Source organism: Leptosomus discolor, chromosome 15 (genome assembly GCF_034619465.1).
Source record: "Leptosomus discolor isolate bLepDis1 chromosome 15, bLepDis1.hap2, whole genome shotgun sequence".
Taxonomy (NCBI): Eukaryota; Metazoa; Chordata; class Aves; order Leptosomiformes; family Leptosomidae; genus Leptosomus; species Leptosomus discolor.
This window is the reverse complement of record NC_141405.1, coordinates 15,365,941-15,385,007: the sequence shown is the minus strand read 5'-3', so window position 1 is coordinate 15,385,007 and position 19,067 is coordinate 15,365,941. Positions and strand designations below refer to the sequence as shown.

Below are 19,067 nucleotides of genomic sequence, written 5' to 3'. Positions count from 1 at the left end.
AGAGTAACCTCCTGTTATTGCACAGTCAGGACAAGCTGCTCCTCATGGTCTGGAGTTAAAGCTGCCTCTCTTCTTTGCAGGCTGAGCAGAAGTCTTGAGGCTTGCGAGTATTTCCCCAGTCCTACCAGCATTTCAGAAGCACTGCCCAGTGGCAACCAGCGAAGGCATGTGCAGTTACTGGTTTATTCACAGCTTGATAAAAGGTCTTTGCTATGTAATTAACTCCACCCTCCCTGGCGCTGGGTGCCAATGCATTTAGGAAAAGTGGAATTAAAAGGAAAAAAGTGAGAAGAAACATGCAGAGAGGTGTGCCTTGCAAAGGTAGAAAACCACTGCTTTGGGGGTACCTGAATGCTCAAGGCTGCTGGAGAAGGAGCAAAAAAAACTTAGGGGCAAAGGTAACATCCCCACAGATTTGGAGAGATCAGCTCCCGCCAAAGACGTGGCTGGAAGTCCAGGATCTCGTTGCTTCCACGCTGCATTTTAAATATTCTCATTCCCATAGCTTCTGCAGCTACAGAAACCACCTACTCATCAGGTCCTCAAAAATGAGGTGGGATAGGATGGGGAGGTCTCACTTTGCCCAAAGACAAGCAGGGAAGTTGTCCCCGTGTGAAGCTGATTTTCCATTTTCGGAACAGGGAGGGACTCATGGCTGGGGAGAATTTGGGGAAGTCAGAAGTCATGGGTGAGTTGTGTTCTGCAAGGGAAGAAAGCTCCACTCTTCTTCAGAGCCTACAAGGGCTGCAGAGAGGACAGCAGCCCTGGGCAGATCAGCGGGCTGCTAGGGGATGCCCGCTGCCTCGCAGGGTGGACGTGGCAGGGCTGGGGAGAGGCAGCAAGGGCTGGGTGAGCTTCACAGCAGAGGCCAAGAGCATCACGGCAGCAGCTGCCGGGATCAGACAGAGGGGAAAGGGTGGGTGGACATCAACGGGGAGCCAAACTGGCAACACATCAATGGGTGGAGGCCATGCTGCAACGGAAGAAAACCATCAGAAGGAAGGAGGTGCACCCACCAGCACCTCCTCCAGCTCGACAAGCAGCCTGGGCCCCCACACCACAGTGAAAGGAACCCTTCAAACAGAAACAGTAACTTGGGCCTCAGCTCTGAGCCTCAGGTGCCGCTGTCACTGATGCACATCACTAAAAGCCAGGGATTTCTCAAGTACTGCCTGGAAGAGGGGGGACCCTGGAGACCCTTTGGAGGTCCCCATTGCCCACCCACCAGGGCTCCTCAAACACTGCCTGGAAGGTGCTCCATGCTTGGGACCACCCCCCTAGGACACTGCAGAGTTGCACCTTCTCCCACCCTGCTCCCTCCTCAGCACCCCGTGCCAGGCAGAGGCAGGGGCTCAGCTCCGCAAGAGCTGGTGCTGTGCAGGCTGCCAACGGGGACAGCACGTGCACCCCAGGGCACCCCCACAAGCTGCCCTCGCCTCCAGCCGGGCCCCAAGGCCAACCCCAATGGCGCCACTTCAAGAAGATGATTGCTACCGTGCACTGACACGCAAAACTAGATCGGGATCCCCTTAATGGCCACAGAACAAGGCTTAAGTGGGCAATGGAATATTTTAACACGGAGTAACACACGTGCAGCTGTCTTGACACGCGAGAATTGTTAATACTAACAAAAATAAAGATTAAACATGGAAAAGACCATCTCCAAAGTTGTATCAAAACAGCTCTGACCTGCAGCACCAAAGAAACACCCCAAATCTATATTTAGACTGTTTCCAAAACCTTATTTATTTGCTTAGCCCACAATGCCTCCAAGGAGGAGAGAAGGGGAGTCCAGCTTCTGCAAATTACCAGGCACCGGGAATGTTTGCAGAACTGTTAATCAATTAAGAAGGAGAAGATGGCAGGATAATCCTGCCTCTTCTGCAATGTCCTAGCGGCACTGGTCCAAGGGGACCTGTGAGGTAGGGGGCTGGATGGGACCCAGCCCGCTGTGGTATCCCACCGCAGCAGAGGGAACACTGACACTGCTGCCATTGTCACCGCCAGACTGCGAGCCACCCATGAGCGGGACCCCGGTGAGCTTTTGAGGATCGCTGGACGTTTGCTGGCGAGTCGAGGGCTGCGAAACCCAGTGTGGGAAGATCAGACCCTGCCAGCAAGCAGCTCAAAACACAAACAGCCAGGAGCCCAGGGGCGAGGTGCCAGCTCTGGCAGATGCCAACCAGCTCCCACCACAGGAATGTGCTCACCGAGGCATGGAAATCAAAAAAACATTAGGGGAAAGAACTTCCTTTTATTCAAGATTTGTGTCTAGAGAAATGGAGCTAAGAAGCAGACACCTTTCCCCCAGAAGCACTGCCCTGCTGCCACCCCACCGTGGGACCGAAAATAACCCGGCATCCACCTAACCTCTGCTGCAGGCGCTGGGCTGGAGGGGAGCCCTTGGGGTAGGGACAGCTCCCCACCTTGCACCAGAATCGTGGCAGCTACATCACGGCATCTTCACAAGGAAGCTACGGGTCTCAGTTGTGTCCACAGCACACACATTGCTCCAGGGAGACTGTCCTTGTCCCCCACAATCTGCAGTCTCAGCCAGCAAACAGAAAAAGGGTGGAAGAAAGGGAAATTTATCCTCAGAGGAAGAAAGGAGAGAAGATGGTTTGAGGTTTGGGCAGTTTAACCTCTGAAAAGGGTCTTGTTCCAGAAATATACATGGGTGGGATGTATTTATGGATGGAGTTTGCAAGGCCCTCACCAGCTTTTTTGTTCCAATCTGACCCACGCTGGCAGAAATCTCTGCAGAAGCCGTAAGCTGTTAGCTGGTATTTTTTGCAAGGGGATGGGAAAACCAAGCATCAGACATGAGCTGCACTCGGGAGGGAGCACAGATACGCTACCTAGCTTCAGTGTCCAGCAGAAACAGGCTGGATTTTAAATCTCACCCGTCAATTGTTCTTGCACAGTATAGCTGGTAGGTAACTACAGGAACTGTTCATCAAATGATTACAAGTAAGACTAAGGCGGTTGAACCTGCTCAGAGAGAAAAACAAACAAACAAACAACAAAATCAATCACTGGACAGAAGAGGATGCTTTAGATACTAATTTTTTTATTTTCCAATCATTCACCCAGCTCCCTGTCCGAGCTTTACGAGCAGCCCACACTTAAGGAGCACTCTCAGTCCTGAGCAACCTGGAGAGGCAAAGGAGGAAAACACGGAGTGTACTTCTGTCTACCTCCTTTTTCGCTGTCTCAAAGGTCCTGAAAAAGACACTCAAAGAGCTATTCCAGAGATCAAAGTATGTGCATGACCATTGTGGTGCCTACCGAATCAGGCACAGGCAAAAGTACCATTGTTGTGATCAAAGAGTTTTAAATCCTACAGTAACTACAGTGGTGAGTCCTGCGGGAGGTCCCCCCAGCAGGAGCCTGGAGCTCCTACAGTCAGAGCATCTCTCCAGAGATGAGGCAGGAGAAGCACTTGGTGCTGAGGCGAGTGGTGAGCCCCGGCTGCTCGACAGCAGGGCGTTGCACCTCAGGGCTGACAAACATTGGAAGCCTGACATGGCCTGGTTTGCACCAAGGTCCCACATTACATCATCGTTTGGCAAACCCAATCTGCCCCACAGGCTCACCAGAACCTACATTCACACCCCAGAAGCTCCTTTTCTCCCCTAAATTTGTCATGCAATGAAAACACCGCTCAGACTGACAGCTGCTGACCAGAGCGCGGGCTGCCAAGCAGTTTGCATAACACCCTCCGGAGCATGCTCGGCGGCGCTGGCTAATTCCTCGTTGCAACAATGGAAAAACCCAGAAATCTCGGTGAATAAGCCAGTCTGTGTCCTAAGTCAGCCCTTGGATTTCCTCCCTTTCTTGAGCCTGTCTCGCCTCTGCAAAAGCTCCGCTGGGGCTCTGTAGCCAGCCTCGGGAGCAGAAATCTCAACAAGCTCACAGTTATGTGCTCGGCGCTCAGCTGTTTGCTGCAGCCAGGAACTGGCTGGAAATCAGTTCAAAATGTTCCACTTCCAAACCCCACCCCACAACCCCTGGATCTCTCTCTTCACACTCACAGAAGCAGGCGATGGGGCTTTTAACCGCTTTGCTATAGGCTTCTCTATTGGGAGAGCAGAGGACGTCCCCTGTGTTGTTAACTCACTTTTGCCAGTGCTACCCCAGGACAGGAGCCAAGGCAGACCCTAGTCCCAGCTCCAGCAGGGATTTCCTTGCTCTGCTACCTCGCCATCCCTTCACCAACGCCCACGCCGTTCCCCCTCCACAGCTTCATCTCGAGAGCCGCAGGCATTGCCATTCACCTCATCCGAGCCAGGCACCCAGCAGGGCACCACTGTCCAGCATTCCATATCCACTGGCCCATGCTCCACCACATCCCTGCAGGCTCCGCTGCTGCCCCATCCCTTGTGGGAAGGCAACAGCCACTGCTCCACGGTGGCACGTGCCGAGAAAAAAACCCCCTCACGCAGGTCTCCTGACCCTGACCATGCATGTGCCGCACTTGACTGCTCAGAGGAAAAGACACAGCAGAAATTAAAACTGTCTTTGCTCTCCTTTTCTTGGCCAGCTCCTACCTAAAGTCTAGATCTGGAAGTCTTCAACCAAAATTTTGCATTGCAAGAGTAACTATAGCGCCGTTGGCCTTTGGCATGACCCCGTATCGTTCCCATCTTCTCCCATCCCTGCTCAGCCAAACTCCTTCGAAATCAACCAGACAAGACCTCCCCAAAACCTTCCTCTGTGGTAACAGAACAAGGTGCTTCTCCCCAAACCGGCAGAGGCTAAATACAGCCCAGGAGGCTGCTGAAAGCTTCAGCACGAGGTGGCTGTGGAGCACAGGAGTGCTCCCTGCTATGCCGTTCATCCAAAACAGGTTGTTTTTCCCCTCACTGATGAATCTGGGCCCTGCTGAGCTCAGCAGGGCCCAGAGAGGTTCCCCACAGAGCAGGTCTGCGTTTGTTCTTCCTGACCATTTGCCTCCCTGTTGCAGAAAGGAAAACTACCTCTGCACAGTCGCTTCGGCAGCGGGGCCAGGCAGGACCGTGGACACTCCTCTGCCTGGTGCCAAGGGGTTAAGCTCACAGTAAGTTCCCAAAGCCAGTTGTTTCCAACTGGCTGCTGCCTGCGGTTTGTGGGAAGGGATTTTGCTTTTTAATAACATTATAAATAGGGCTGTGTTTAGCATGCTGCAAACCCAGTTACTCTCTCTCTCCCACCCATCTCCCTCCTCCTCTTGCTGCTTCTCTTCCCACCACACTAATTCCAGATCTGACCATGAATCGGTCAGGCTTCTTCCTCGGTGTCCTCAGCCTACTGGCATGTCTTGCCTCCATCATGCAAGCATGTCCCCCAAGCTGTCACTGCCACGGCGGAGACCTGCAGCATGTCATCTGCGACAACGCGGGGCTGAAGAAGATCCCCAAGGTGCCTGAGCAAACACGGCTTCTCAACCTGCAGAAGAACAACTTCCCCGTCCTGCCGACCAACGGCTTCCGTGACATGAAAAAGCTGGTGTCGCTGCACCTCCAGAGCTCACGGATCAAGGAGATCTCAACCGGAGCCTTCCGGGGGCTCAAGAGCCTGGTCTACCTCTATCTCACTGACAACCAGATCAATGTCATAAAACCAGGAGCCTTCGATGACCTCTCTGAGCTCACCTACCTGTACCTGGACCAGAACAAGATCCCAGACCTACCCAAAGGGCTCCTCTCCCCTCTTGTCAACCTCTTCATCCTGCATTTAGGCAGCAATAAAATCCGGGAGCTGAAACCAGGGGTCTTCAATGGTGCTAAAGACCTGCGCTGGCTCTACCTCTCTGACAACTCCCTCACCAACCTCCTGCCCGGGGCCCTGGAGGACGTAGAAAACCTCGCTGTCCTCCACCTGGACAAGAACCAGCTCAGCAGCTATCCTGTGAATGCAATGAGTAAGCTGAGAGTGCTGGAGGAACTGAAGCTTTCTCATAACCCAATTGAGGTCATCCCTGACAATGCCTTCCAGTCCTTCGGGCGGTACCTGCAGACGCTCAACCTGGACAACATGAAACTGAAGAAGGTGAGTCTCTTTCCATTTGTTCCAGATAAGAAACATGGGGCTTCTCCTTTACAAAGCCCTTGGTTTGCTGTCCCTCCCTTGCAGAGGAGAGGGGAGACGCAGGTCTGCAGGCTCTGCAGACAGCGAGGCACTGGCCAGCTGACAACACTCCTGACACGGCTCAAGTGAGGGATGAGAGAGAGTACTCCACCCTTCCGTTGAGTTATTTTATGCAAAACCAAATTATCTGGAGCTGATCAAACTCCTTGGAAAGGCAGCGCATTCCCTCCCAAGCTCCAGGACAATTAGCAACCTTCCATCATCCCAGACACGAGGCGCGGGGTGAGAGGCGAGCATCCGCCTTGTACTCGAGGGACTGAAGGGCACTGCCACCTTGCAGAGCTCACCGCTCTGCCTCCTTCGTTCAGCCTGGGTACCTGGTGTCGCTTGGGGGGAGGAGGCTCCTCGGGAGGGGCTACGAATAGCAGCAGTTTCTTGCCCACCCCTTGCAGACAGGTAGGCATACGGACCTTCACCTTCACCTCCCCCCACGCCTCCCAACTTTACACATTATAAAGACAGGTTTGTTTATTGATGTCCTCTCAAAAGGAGCTCTCGCAGCATCTTACAAAGGGGCCCTGTTCCCACTGGAGACGAGGAGGGATATCTGGGTATCCCGAATGGCAAAACAACCCCCTTCTCTTTCTGTGGGAAAGCATGATCTGTAGGAGCACCACACTCGGGGAATCACTTCCCTTAGGACCTCTGAAATGCCAGGCAGTGCAAGAACAGAAACAAGCACAGAGCTGCTGCAAGAGCGGGAGCACCCTGTTGCAGCCTGATGTCCTAGGGGCACCCCACGTGGCTGCAAAGGGAGGGTGCTGCAAGCGGAGCAGGACCGTCCTCCCTGGGATGATGCTTTGCTGGGAAGCCCGAAGACAAAGGGCATCTAGGTGAGGCAGGCTAGGACTTCACGGCAAAGCAACACCCACCACATGCAGGAAGACGTGATGAAAAAGAGAGCTTCTTAGCAACACTGAGCAGCTCAGAGGGCCCCACAGGGATGAGCAGATCACCTGAAAGCTACCAGGAACGGAGCACACCAGAGTTTTCAAGGGGATATAGCATCCCAAAATGCTCAAAAACCGGAATTACAGCTTGCCCAGGTGGAAAACAAAACAAAACAGCTTCATAGCACTCGGTTAGAATTTAAGCCCTTGTCCACTCTCAGCACTAACCTCTCCAGGTTTCAAGCAAAATTGAAAATGATCTAATGACCTCTCTAGGCAAGACCTTAGACATGCTGTCACAGCACTTTTGTAGGCTCAGTCTTAAGGCACTTTCATCATGCACAGGTCAAAAATTACAGCTTAAATGTTGTACCAGCTGTAGAGACATCGGAGTCCAAAGTTATACCCTGAAGAAATTAGACTAAGCCATGATGCTGTGGTGCCCTAGGGAATTATGTGCCCTTGGATTGGCCAAAAAAGGAAAGGTTAACAATTCTGGCCAACAAAAAAGACTTTCTTCTTTTCAGTGACCACCTGTGGACAGGACCTTTAAAGGCTCTTCCGCAGCCAGATGGCTCCTTTCCTCCCCAACAGCCCAATAAGACACCAGTTTACAGGATCAGCACTAGCAGGGGTGGCTTTTGCAGCTTTAGGGCTTGTGTTCTTTTTCAGGAAAACAAAGCTCCCTTCCCAGCTCAGAGTTTTCTCTTCAAATCCTCAAAGGCCTCGTATCCAAATAGCCCACGCATGAACTTTGCACTGCTAGGAGATATTAATCACAGAGGCCTCATGACCTAGGAAATCCCTACCAAATACTTTAAATGTCGCTGGCATCTTGACTGCAGCTCTTTCTCCTTCACAAAAATACTGTCCTTAGCTGTTCCCTGCATGGCTGCAAGATTTTTCGAGCAGATCAAGTGCAAAACCCTTCCACATGAAGCTATCCCAGCCTATATTGCACTTGAGCAGAACGAGGAGAGCCCTCAGGCTGCTCTGCAGCTCCAGCACACGGCTCCCCTTCCCCACCAGCATCCCAGACCCACACCAGTCACCTGCAGGGCTGTGTCGCACAGGTCAGGACCCACCACGTACATCAGTATGAAACCGGGCAATGCAGATCCTGGAAGCTTTACGTACGGCCCTCTCTACGTATTTAACACAAAATAAACGACAGCAGCAATCCTCCAGCTAAATAAGGGAAAAATCACCCATTTCTTTACAAACACGTGCTCTGGCAGGCAGCGCAGCAGCTGTTAACCAGCAGATGCAAACTCTTCTCATGGGGCTGGGAGAGGAATGAGCAGCTGAGACAGTACACCACTGTCCAAACCAGAATGTGGCCAGGCTACCGCCCCGCTGCTGCACAGCGTGCCAGCACCTCTCTGAGCAGCTCCACTATCAGCTCAGTAAAACCTAGCAAGGTCAGCTCAGTTTTGGACCGCTGAGGCCAGCACCGTTGACTGTCCAACAACTACAGTACTCGGGGAGTCTCTTAGCTAAGCTCTAATCCTATCCAACATTGCTTAATTTGGAAGATGACAAAAGTTCACAGCTTAAAATAGTGCATTTCCTCTGACAACCTTTTCAGCTTAGAGAGCTTGAACGCAGCCTGATGGTCCCATCTGAAGTGCAAGCTTCTGGGTCAGAAATGGGAGCACAGGTCCTTGACTGGGGGGGGTGTTCTGGTAGACCTAGCGAGTCTCCTCTCTACCCTTTAGAGAAAGCTTTCCCCCCCACTTTGAGAAGGGGGAGAAACGGCTTGTCAGAGCCAAGAGGAGCTTTGTCCTTTGTCAATGACCCCCTTTTCCAACTCATCACCGCCAAGGAAGTTTGTGTTGAAGGGTTTGCTTTCACGAAGAAACTTTCCAACCTGAGTAACCATGGGATGAAAAAAGCCAGGGATGAGGCCTCAGGGAAGAGAGGAGAGGGCTGCAGAGCTGGGTCTACAGCTTCTCTCCTCTCTTTGGCAGCTTTTTTAAGGCAGGCTCTCCCTTAAAGCCTGCCCATTAATCGAGAAAAGACAAATCTTGCAGCATCCCTTGCAAACAACTCGATGGAAATGAGAAAAAACAAGAGGAGGTTGAGGTGCTGGAAACCTGCCTCTATTTCTATGCCGCTCAGATGCCAAGTGTAACTTTCCACTCGGAGTCCCCGGGCACTGCCAAAGTCTACAGCCCCTTCAGACGCCACAAACACTCCTTCCTTCAGCCATTCCAGGACAGGCAAGGCAACAGGCGCTGGGAGGGTTTCCAGCCTTGGAAAGGAATACACCCAGAAAATATCTTCATTTGGAATGGAGAAGCATGGCTCAAAAATAAAGAGGGCTGCCAGACTTCACTTTATTTAGGGCTGTGGCTGCAAACACAATCCCACATGGATTTGGGACATAGCTCTCTTCAGGCAGGAGACTCCATCGCCCACCAGCCTGATGCCTCTTTTAGGCGTCCAGGGCTGCCGGCAAGGATCCTTCCCGCCTCGAGCCTCCTTCTCTGCCTCCCTCCATAAAGCTTTGAGCAGAGGCACTCCGGTTGGAAGTCCCCTTCCCTGACTCAGTGTTCCTCACCGTAAACCTCTGTGCTTCAGTTTGCAGACAACGCGTTCGCTGGCGTGACCGTGCTGAAGACCGCTCACCTGGAGAACAACCGGCTCACGCAGCTGCCCCGCAACTTCCCCTTCGACAAAATGGAGACGCTGACGCTCTCCCGAAACGCCTGGCACTGCAACTGCCAGCTGGCACATCTACGCAAGTACGGCACCACGCACCCCTTCCCTCCCCGGGGTCTCCTTGGGGGTCCCGTCCCCGTCCCCGTCCCCCCCCCGAGCTGTGCCAGGCGAGAGGAAGCTGCTGAAGGCTGCACCCGCGCTCAGCAGCTCTCTCCCCAGCCTGCCCTCTCCGCTCGTGGCCCGAGTGATGTCCATGGTGGTTTGTGCCTCTTGTGAGCTGGCGGTCCTCTTCCTCCCCCTGTCCCAGGTGGCTGAAGGGCAATCGCACCCGCACCGAGGACACCTGCTCTACGCCCGCGCAGTACCGGGGGCAGTCCATCAGAGACACCCCGGCCCTCCGCACCTGCAAGCTCCCCACCAAGAGGTCCAAGAAGGGAAGCCGCCATTAAACACGTAAGATGGTTCGCTTTTAGCCAGGCCTACAGCAAACCCTGATGCCACCAAAGGTACGGGGACTTCTGTCTCTGACTTCAGCGACGCCAGGGTTTGGCTCAAAACAGGTCACGCATTCACCCACCAACGCCTCTGCTCAGAGCTGCTCCATCTCCTGGCAGTACTTCAGGGCTCCATGGGCTCCCAGAGCACAGAATCTGCCTGGAGCATCAGAGATGCCACGCTGTGAAACAACCATGGGGCTGAAGACAGGCCTGGGGCAGCAATTAAGGGTGAAGCATGTAATTAAGTCTCAAAACAAGGGTGGACTTAGCCCACTCTTACCCTGAGCTGGGATCACACATGCTTTACTTTTCTAACCGATTGGAGATGCTCAGCCTTTTGCCCTAGTAAAGCTTTTCTGGGTCTGGTTTGAAATCCAGGGCAGGACATTGCTGGGAAATCTGGCCTCAGGCTCCCCAGCCCATATGAAAATAGATGTCTAACATAAAGAGCAGTTCTTGGTCCAGCACCTGCCTTTCAGCAACTACAATTCCCATCCAAGACGCTCAGGTATTTAAAAACAAGGGCTGATGCCTCCAAATGAGTGTCCCAGAAGAGGGAGGTTTGAGACAGCAAATATTCTTTGAATAAAATGTTCTGGGCCAGAAGGTGATTCAGAGACAGGGCTGACTTTTCCTTGAGCAATGAGCTTGCTGACATCTACCAATCCAAACACCAGCTGGTAAAACCTATCACACAAACACCTTCCACAACTGGAAACTACCAAGAGTATTAAATTCAGCGCAGAGAGTAGCAAAAAAAAAGCCACAACTGTCATCACTCCATCCCAAGCATTTCCCTTTTCCCTGTCCCAGGAATAGGTCTGGAGCTTGTACTGATTCCAAAGGACTTTGGATGAGCCTGCAAGTCTGCAAGCTCCTGGGAAAGGCACCTTTGCTCATTTGTTCAGTAAAGTGCAGTGACCCTGCACTGCACTGTATGAACAAGGGTTGTCATAACAGAAAGGATGAGGCAGAAGCCCAAAGCCCAGTTATGGCCATTTGGTCCCCAGTTCACTAAGGAGATGTATAACAGGATGGGGAAAGTAAATTCATGACCAAAATGTCAACGATGATGCCAGCTGCTCTGCGCCTTCCTAAAGCGGTTATTTCTCTTGCAGTGCCAGAGGTTTTATGGATTAGAGATGGAAATACCAGTCATTCCATATAGGGCGGGTAAAGTTCCGCTCAAAGAACGGAAAAACTTCAGTTCTCTAGACCACAATACTTAAATGTATTTTATTACAGGTCTGGCCCTTCTTAACCTTCTTCTCTCCCTGCCTGAACTCAATTCCTGTTCACTCTGTGATGAGAGTAAGAAAACCATGACAATAATACCTGTTTTTTCTATAGCACCTTCCATCCAGCTCTCTCAAACAGCTTTACAAGTGTTAATGAAACAGACAACTATTCCAGTCTTGCAGGAGACAAAGCTTTGTACCTTCAAGTGTCAGTGCAAAATGCAGGCACACAAACCCACTAAAGTGTGGTAAGCATGATTTTAAGGAATATGAAGTACCTCTGACTTCATTGTGCACCTCCTGAGAGCCAGGCAGCTATGGGGGTCTGCAATTCAGGGACGACCCGTGACTTGGGTCACCGACCACACTTCAGACAAAAAGCTGCTTGGCAGTTTCTAAAAATCTACCTGCTCTGGACTTTCAGAACCAGGGCACCGAAATAATTCACTATTCTTGAAAATTTCACTCTTGGGTTTCTTCCTCTGTGAAGGAAGAGCTCACTGACCATCAACACCTTGGGTTAGATACTCCAGAGTCACATAGTGAGTAGGCAGAAGAGGTCAGGAACAGAACTAACCCATCTCCTCTACTGTGGAAACTCGTAAGGGCTCCTTGACTCTTAACTCTTCACTTTCAAGTATGGGCTAAGTATGGGCTTCATTCACTTACTGCAAAAATAAACAGTCAAATGCTAGAAGTTTACTGATCTGCTTGAAAAATCCCCTTAAACATGCAGCCTTCTCTCTTTTTTTTTTTTTCCCCCTTAGCAGGCCTCGGTATGGCTGGTCCTGGTGACTGGTCGCTTCAACCATCAGAAAACTACTGACTTCTGAGTCCTTCCTTAAGCTTCTCCTACCTGTCAGGAAACATTTCTGATATATCCAAACACCTCCAGCCTCCTCCGAATCCCCGCTTCTCTGCTCATCGCAGGATGGAATCCACCTTTTCAATCTTTTCCGACATCTATATATTTTAAAAGAGGCATTTTTAAAAACTAAACTATGCATGACCATACTAAGACAAGCTAACCTAGATCCTGCCGGTAAAACACAGTCATCTTTCCCAGAGGCAACACAATCCACGGCCCCGATCAACCGGTTGGTCGCTGTCTCTCCCCTTCCAGTGGAGTGGAAGCAAATGGGAAGGTAGGAGGATCCCTCCCCCAGCTGCTTGATCAGGAAAATTGGTCTCAACCCACGCAAAGAGACTCCTCTGCCTTCCCACAGAGGGGATCCCTGCAGGCCAGGGCTGAGGGGGTTAGGTGAAGCAATGACCAAGAACCGGTGGCCTCGAGACCGAGCTACCCTTTCACGCCAAAGGACAACAATCTCTCTAGGTCGGCCAGAAATCCTTCAAGCAGTACTGGGACACCCCAAAACTGGAGCCATCTGAAGACTGGATTCCCTCCCACTCTGTGGGCTCTAACAAGATGCATGTACGTCCGAGAGAAGGTGTGCACCGTGCAGCCTGGCTTGGGCACCCCCCTCTTCTCTCTGCCCATACTCCAGAGGATCTAGCAGGACACCAGGATGACTGTGGTTTATTGTCACGGCTATTACAATACCACAGTTGCAACTTAACTGCGTTTTTTAATCCTAAAGAGTTATATAAATATATGTATATTTATTCCTCTGTAACTGAGTGTAAATGACCTTTAAGAGGATGAAAACTCCTCTGTCTCCTATATAGAAATCAAATTGTATATTTTCTTATGTACATCTTCTGTATAAAGCTCTTGCTGCAAAGATGAATTCAACAAGTCTCCCTGTGTCTGCCTGAGGGCTGGGGGATCAGAAGTAACACGGGACCAGTGGCACAAATATAGACTTAATCCTCTTTATCCTATGGGCAGAGCAACTGTTTGGGAGGGTTTTATTATTTCTCTCTCTACAAAGCAGGAACATGTGACACCTAATGAGTCCTGAGCACTTGCAGTAACATCTGAAAACGTTTTGTGAGGCCAAACTCAAGCCTTCTGAAAAAGTAGGTATCTGTTACCTGGCAGGGTCCAGTCAATGGCACCAGGGCTCTCCCTGGTGTTTTCAGCTCGGCATTAAGAGAATCACATCCAGGAACATCCCCTGGCCGCCTCAGAGACGGTGCCAGGACAGATGCCCTGGACTCCCCTGTTTTGCAGCAGATCACACAGTTGTCCCTGTAAAACCCCGGTGCCGGCACGGTCCGGGTCTGCCAACAACAACACGCCTAATCTGACTCCCAGCCCCACGTTTATCCATCACAACAGTCCCCTTCCTCAGCATTTGCAAGTAGCGTGGCACCAAAGTGATTTCCTTTAAAGTAAACCGAAAAAGTCCTTTTTTGGCTCAGCCATTCACTCACAGGCACACACATGCAGATGGCAGGACCTGCCTACAAAACGTGGAGAGCCTGGAGAGCCGCGGAGGCCCTCGCCGGTGGCCTGTCCCCCTCCACACGCAGGACAGGCTAAGGCTCTTGCACAGGCCAAGGGTGCAGGGACATGCGGTGGAGCAGCAGCGCACGTGTGGCGACACGTGCTGCCCTTCTGGCAGCGCAGTGCCTGGTGTTGCATGTGTGGATGGCGCCGTTCCCACGTTCGGCCTCAAACACATAGCAAGCAACAAGGCCTTACATCTGCATGCAGCCCAGGATGGTGAAAGAAAGCCGGCAGCTCTGCGGCAAGATGAACACATGCACTCGCCCACACCAATACAAACAGCAATGCCTCTTCTGTACTCATTCAGCCTTGCAGCACGTACAACAGGAAAGTTCATAAAAGCTTTGAAATGCACCAGCAAAAACTCAGTTTATGACACCGAATGCAACGTCTTCTCTTCTTACAAAGCTTCCTCCCCAGACACCCCACCAACAATGAGGCAGAACCCCCTTTCTTCCTCCCAGCCCCTCTACACCTTCACTCCCCAGCCTGGCCTTGAACCCACAGTCCCATCATGCTTGATCCCAGCAGCTCTGGCACCACCAGGTACCGCTGTGGTGCAGAGATGCCCAAACTCAAGGTCTCACCACGACAAACACCATTTGTAGCTTTAGTCACAGCAACCACGACTCACCACAATCTCTGGCATGTGCATCTTGGTGATAATCTTCTTCATGATCTCAGGGGGAACAGGGGAACCTGCAATGACTCCTGGAAGAAAGAGGAAGAGATGACCGTCTTGGTGGAAACCACCTATTTATTCCCAGGAGCGGTTCCTCAGAAGGTCCTGCACTCCCAGATTTAAATGCTGGCAAGACCTTTGGGATACACCGGTTCCCGTCAAAATACTTTCTATTTTTGTGAATGCAGGTCCTAGTTATTCTAGAAGCAAAGGCTGCAGCAAGGTCAGTTTGCCTGAACGAATTAAGGGTTGGCAGAGTTCACTCGTTAGGAAAATAAACTCCATAGCGCAAACCTCGTCCAACCCACCGTTCCCGAAAAGGAAGGATTCAGAGCAGAAAGAGGCATGGACTTTTAGCAGGACAAACACTCCCATCGATCACCACCACCATAAACCCAAAAACCTTTCCTCCTGCCTTGCACAGTGCAGGCCTTTTGGGAGAGGGCAGACCACATTTTCTGTCTGTTCTGTCCTAGGATAACAGAACAACGAGAGGGGTAGTATACAGGCTTTGCTGGGGAACGAGGTGAGACAGGATCATTTTTCACATAGCAGAGATGACCGGGCAATGTGCTTAGATGTTTATGCTCCAGAACCATCTTCTCTCCGTGCTGTTATTGCCTCAGAAGGGCTGATGGTCTCCCCATTTCAGCTCAGCTATTTCCAAGGCTGTCGGTGACAAGAGAGAGTTCCAGCACATGCTATCGCACCCTCTCCAGTGTTCAGATGAGTGACTTCAAAAACAAGCAGGAAACTTCAGGTCAGAGAAATCACAGCGTAGCTCTGCTTTAGGGATCGAACAGCCTGAAGCACATAAAGCATCTGCTGCCACACGGTGGTGGCTGGTGAGACCAGAGTCGAGCAAAACCAGGCTTCCCAGCTCCCCCATCTAGCAGACAGAAAAATCTGCTTTAAGATGAGAGAAATCTTTAAAATGCATAATACTTGAAGGAAACTCCAAGGAATGGAAATGTAGCATCAAACGAACAGTCAAACACAAGGCTCGTGCAACTAAACTCTTCCCTCCACAGGAGCGATTTGCTCACAAAGCTGAATGCAGCCTCCCAGCAGGGAGCCAGTAATATCCAGTTTCTCGGGATTTTTCCATTTGAGCTGTCAGACTTACCTCCCCGGAGAGTTGACAGGTTGTAGGAGTCAAAGTCCGGCTGGGAGAGCATGTCTATAAACATGGTTGGCGTGCCGAGTAGAAAGGAGCATCTTCAGGAAGGGGAGAGAAAAGGCAAAGCTGCAGAGCTGGGACCAGAGGCAGCCCCAGCTCAGCACCCACCACGTCCCATCCCATCGCGCACGAGGCCGCAGAGCAGCAGCACAGAGGCGGACACAGCAGATGTGCTCATCATCCACGCATATACACATATATATGTATAAAAATGTACGTATAACTGCATATATATGTGTGTATTATGCAGACACGATGATAGCTCTTTTGTTTGACAAGCTACACGTGAAGAACAAGCTGGAAATGCAACTATCTCAGCAGCAGAGCTGGCTTGGAGAAGGAGGGCAGGCGGTGAGGCGTAAAAACACACCAACCACAGCAAACCAAGACACCACTACGCTTCCCAGCCAAAGCCCTACAGCGACCCGAAGGATCCCTTATTTTGGGGAAACGAGAAGCACGACAAACTCCCAAGCGCAGACGAAAAGGCAGGATTTCGGCTCTGAAGCGCCTGTGCAAGTACGCGCACCAGCGAACCTGCCTCTGCCCTGGTGGGAAGGCAGAGCGTGAGCAAGGGCCTGGCAGGCGAGACGAGGGAAGGAAGCACCGCCACGAGGCAATGAAATCCTCCGCAGCAAGACAAACAAACTCTCACTTCTCTTGAGACACTGCCTCCAGAGCAGCCTTCCCCTCAAAACTCGGCGACGAGAAGATGCAGGAGGACCCGTGCAGAGCCATCACCATGCAGCCTCCGACCGACGCCAGGCAATGATAGAGGGGCGCGGGGAGGGCAACGCGGTAGTCCTGGGATCGAGCCAAAGGCAACGGTGAGGAGAGGAGATCTTCCAGTCCGTGACTAGCCCATCTCACTGCTGGAACTCAAGAGATCTGAACAGAGGAGTTTTCCCCAATTCATTTAAAACTTGCTGGAAATACGACATTTTGTCAGATTTCGTGCATCGGGATGAAACGCGTCTGTGCTCCCATTAGGTGGAAACACGACTCTGATGCTTCCTGCCTTTAATGCAAATCAGTTTGGGAAGTTTTCAATGTCAAAATTTCATTCTGTAACTCTGCAATGTCTTTTCTTTGCTGGACTTTTTGGTCTGGTATTGCTTACGCATTATTTTATGATACGCCAGAAGAGAGGAGTGGCAGTGCTATGACAAGCATGAAATATGCAGGACTTGGCACATGCTATTAATTTTATTTGTTTTTTGAAAACACCAAAGGCTCTGAAGACTGATGGAAACAACCCATCTTTTCTCCGGATCAAAGCTGTTGTGTTAGAAACAACGACTTCAGAACTTCAAAAGAAAATATTTGCCTTTAACAATTTTTAAAAGGAACTACAAATAGAAAGGTCAGATCCTGACGAGACCGTATACATGACATGAAACAAAGTCACGTAAAATAAATTAAAACCTCATTCAACAGAATGCAAAGCTAACATCTAGTCTTGTAATTATCTGAAATGAGTATTCACCAAAACGAAAAGTGATTAATGTCACAATTTTTCCCCCACAAAAAGGCGTCTTTTTTTCCCCCCAAAAAATTCCACGTGAAACTAAAATTAAACATTCGATGAAATGAAAAACATTATGCATGAGTATCCCTTAACTCCATTTATAGCAAAACATCTTGCCCTTCTGCTGAGCAAGCACCAACGCTCTCCACACAATGTGGTCGCTTTGTGGCAGTAGAGACCACCCCAAACTGTGTTCCCACCATGACCCACCTGCTGTGTGATCCCCAGCCTCTGGCCGATCAGATTGGCATTATTCACGATGTTCCTGTGAGACAGGGTGGCTCCTTTGGGGCTTCCTGTTGTCCCCTGAAAGACACAGGGCATTACGCAATGATGCCACCCTTCCCGAGGACAAGCCACGTGTGCTCTCTGGGGCAATTTCCCAGGCAGATTCTGGGGTGATCTTGCATTTCATTCTCCATTCAGACCTGGGAGAATTTATTTTCTCCTTTAATAGCATCTTAATCCCAAACCACACTAAAAAAATGGCTCAGTTTCACTCAGACAGAATTCACATGACACCCTCTCATCTCCATCAGCCCTTGAGAAAGGGCTAAGCAGGAAGAACGGAAGGAGCAAGGGGAAACACTAGAACACTTCCTCCATCCTACAGGAGAAGATGGAAGCGGGGCTTGGCCTCAGAGGCCAGAAGGCAAAGGAAACAGGATGCTCAGCATTGCACACATCTTCCCCCGTGTCCCTAGTGAGGAACACAACCATGGCACGGAGCAGGTAGAAGCACTTACTGAAGTGAACTGGATGTTGATGGGCTCATTGCAGGAGAGGGTCCGCTGGACGGCTCTTAACTGCTTCATGTGGCTGCTGTCCCCAGCCTGCATCACTTCATCCATCTGGAAGGTGCCAGGCAGCTTGGAGTCCAGTGTGATGACTATGGATAAGTCAGGTAGCCTGGTAGAAAGAAAAGTATCATCAACAATAACAGAGCAAGGAGAAAACTGCCCAGATAGGCGTGCGCTGGTCAGGGCAAACCTCCAGGACGGCCGAACACATTCCCTTGAGATGAGACCCCGTGCAGGTCCTCCTTCTTCTGCTAGAGCCTGCGTTGTGCCGCTGAGCGGACACAAGGCAGGACGCAGCTGTGAGGTTACTGCAAAGACACCAGATGTTCCTAACTCACCTTTTGCTCTTTATTTCCCCTGGACTGGATTTTTCTAGCTCGGGACATGATTGCTTTAGAATATCATAGTATTTCTGTGTTTTAAATTGAGTGGGAAACACCAGTGCCTTACAGCCAACCTGTGAAGGGAGACAGAAACTCATGAGAAGTCACGTCGGGTTGATGTTCATGATAAAGAGCAGCCACCACTGACACAGGAACGTGCACAGCCCTGTGACCCCACACGGCAAGTGTTGGCCATTAACACCACGCCGGGATTTTCTTCACGGCCTGTTTCTGTATGCACATGATACAACGAGCTCTCTCCAGATTAAACCTGGAAATTTTTAACACCTTCGTAGTAAGAGCCATCGTGTGCAGTGGTTTAAAGATTCACTGAAGAGCATGACCTAGGTCTTTGCACAGGGAGGGCGCAGCAGCCACACTCCCAGGGCTGGCGACGTGCCCCCAGCAGGCAGGTTCACCGAGGACACGCCGAGCCCTGACAGCTGTGCACTCAGAAAACCCCGCCGGCGCAGGGCAGGGTGCTGTTACTGCACGCCCAGCACCCCAGGTCCCGATCCAGGTGCTTCGCTCCTCCCCGGTGCTCGGGTCAGGATGGGCCGATTGCTGTTTGTTGCGCAAGGGAGCGGAGCTGCAGCCTGAGGTTCCCTCTTCTCCCAGGATCAACACTCCTCATTGCGAGCACAAGGCAAACAACTGGTT

At 51.2% G+C, this 19,067-nt stretch overlaps 2 protein-coding genes across 3 annotated transcripts in view; one reads left to right on the top strand and one right to left on the bottom strand.

The window, feature by feature from the left end:
* The window catches only part of ACSF2 (acyl-CoA synthetase family member 2), a 38,637-nt gene that overhangs the window by 7,045 nt on the left and 12,525 nt on the right, over window positions 1-19,067 (bottom strand). For both annotated transcript variants that reach the window (XM_086473571.1, XM_086473572.1), the window contains exons 5-10: window positions 18,363-18,481; window positions 17,971-18,133; window positions 17,435-17,530; window positions 16,352-16,500; window positions 15,643-15,734; window positions 14,469-14,545 (exon numbers count right to left, since the gene is read on the bottom strand). In XM_086473571.1, the coding sequence (XP_086329697.1) occupies window positions 14,469-14,545; window positions 15,643-15,734; window positions 16,352-16,500; window positions 17,435-17,530; window positions 17,971-18,133; window positions 18,363-18,481 (696 nt within the window). The remainder of the gene's footprint in view (window positions 1-14,468; window positions 14,546-15,642; window positions 15,735-16,351; window positions 16,501-17,434; window positions 17,531-17,970; window positions 18,134-18,362; window positions 18,482-19,067) is intronic.
* On the top strand, window positions 5,183-10,132 carry CHAD (chondroadherin). The gene is made up of 3 exons (XM_009949638.2): window positions 5,183-6,030; window positions 9,603-9,766; window positions 9,991-10,132. The coding sequence occupies exons 1-3, from the start codon at window positions 5,251-5,253 to the stop codon at window positions 10,130-10,132; spliced, it is 1,086 nt and encodes a 361-aa protein (XP_009947940.1). The 5' UTR covers window positions 5,183-5,250.

Excerpts from the sequence above, each read along its gene's own strand:
- CHAD (XM_009949638.2), top strand. The coding sequence starts at position 5,251 with ATGAATCGGTCAGGCTTCTTCCTCGGTGTCCTCAGCCTACTGGCATGT. Across the intron at positions 6,031-9,602 it reads ACAACATGAAACTGAAGAAG|TTTGCAGACAACGCGTTCGC; the intron begins GTGAGTCTCTTT and ends TCTGTGCTTCAG. Across the intron at positions 9,767-9,990 it reads CAGCTGGCACATCTACGCAA|GTGGCTGAAGGGCAATCGCA; the intron begins GTACGGCACCAC and ends CCCCTGTCCCAG.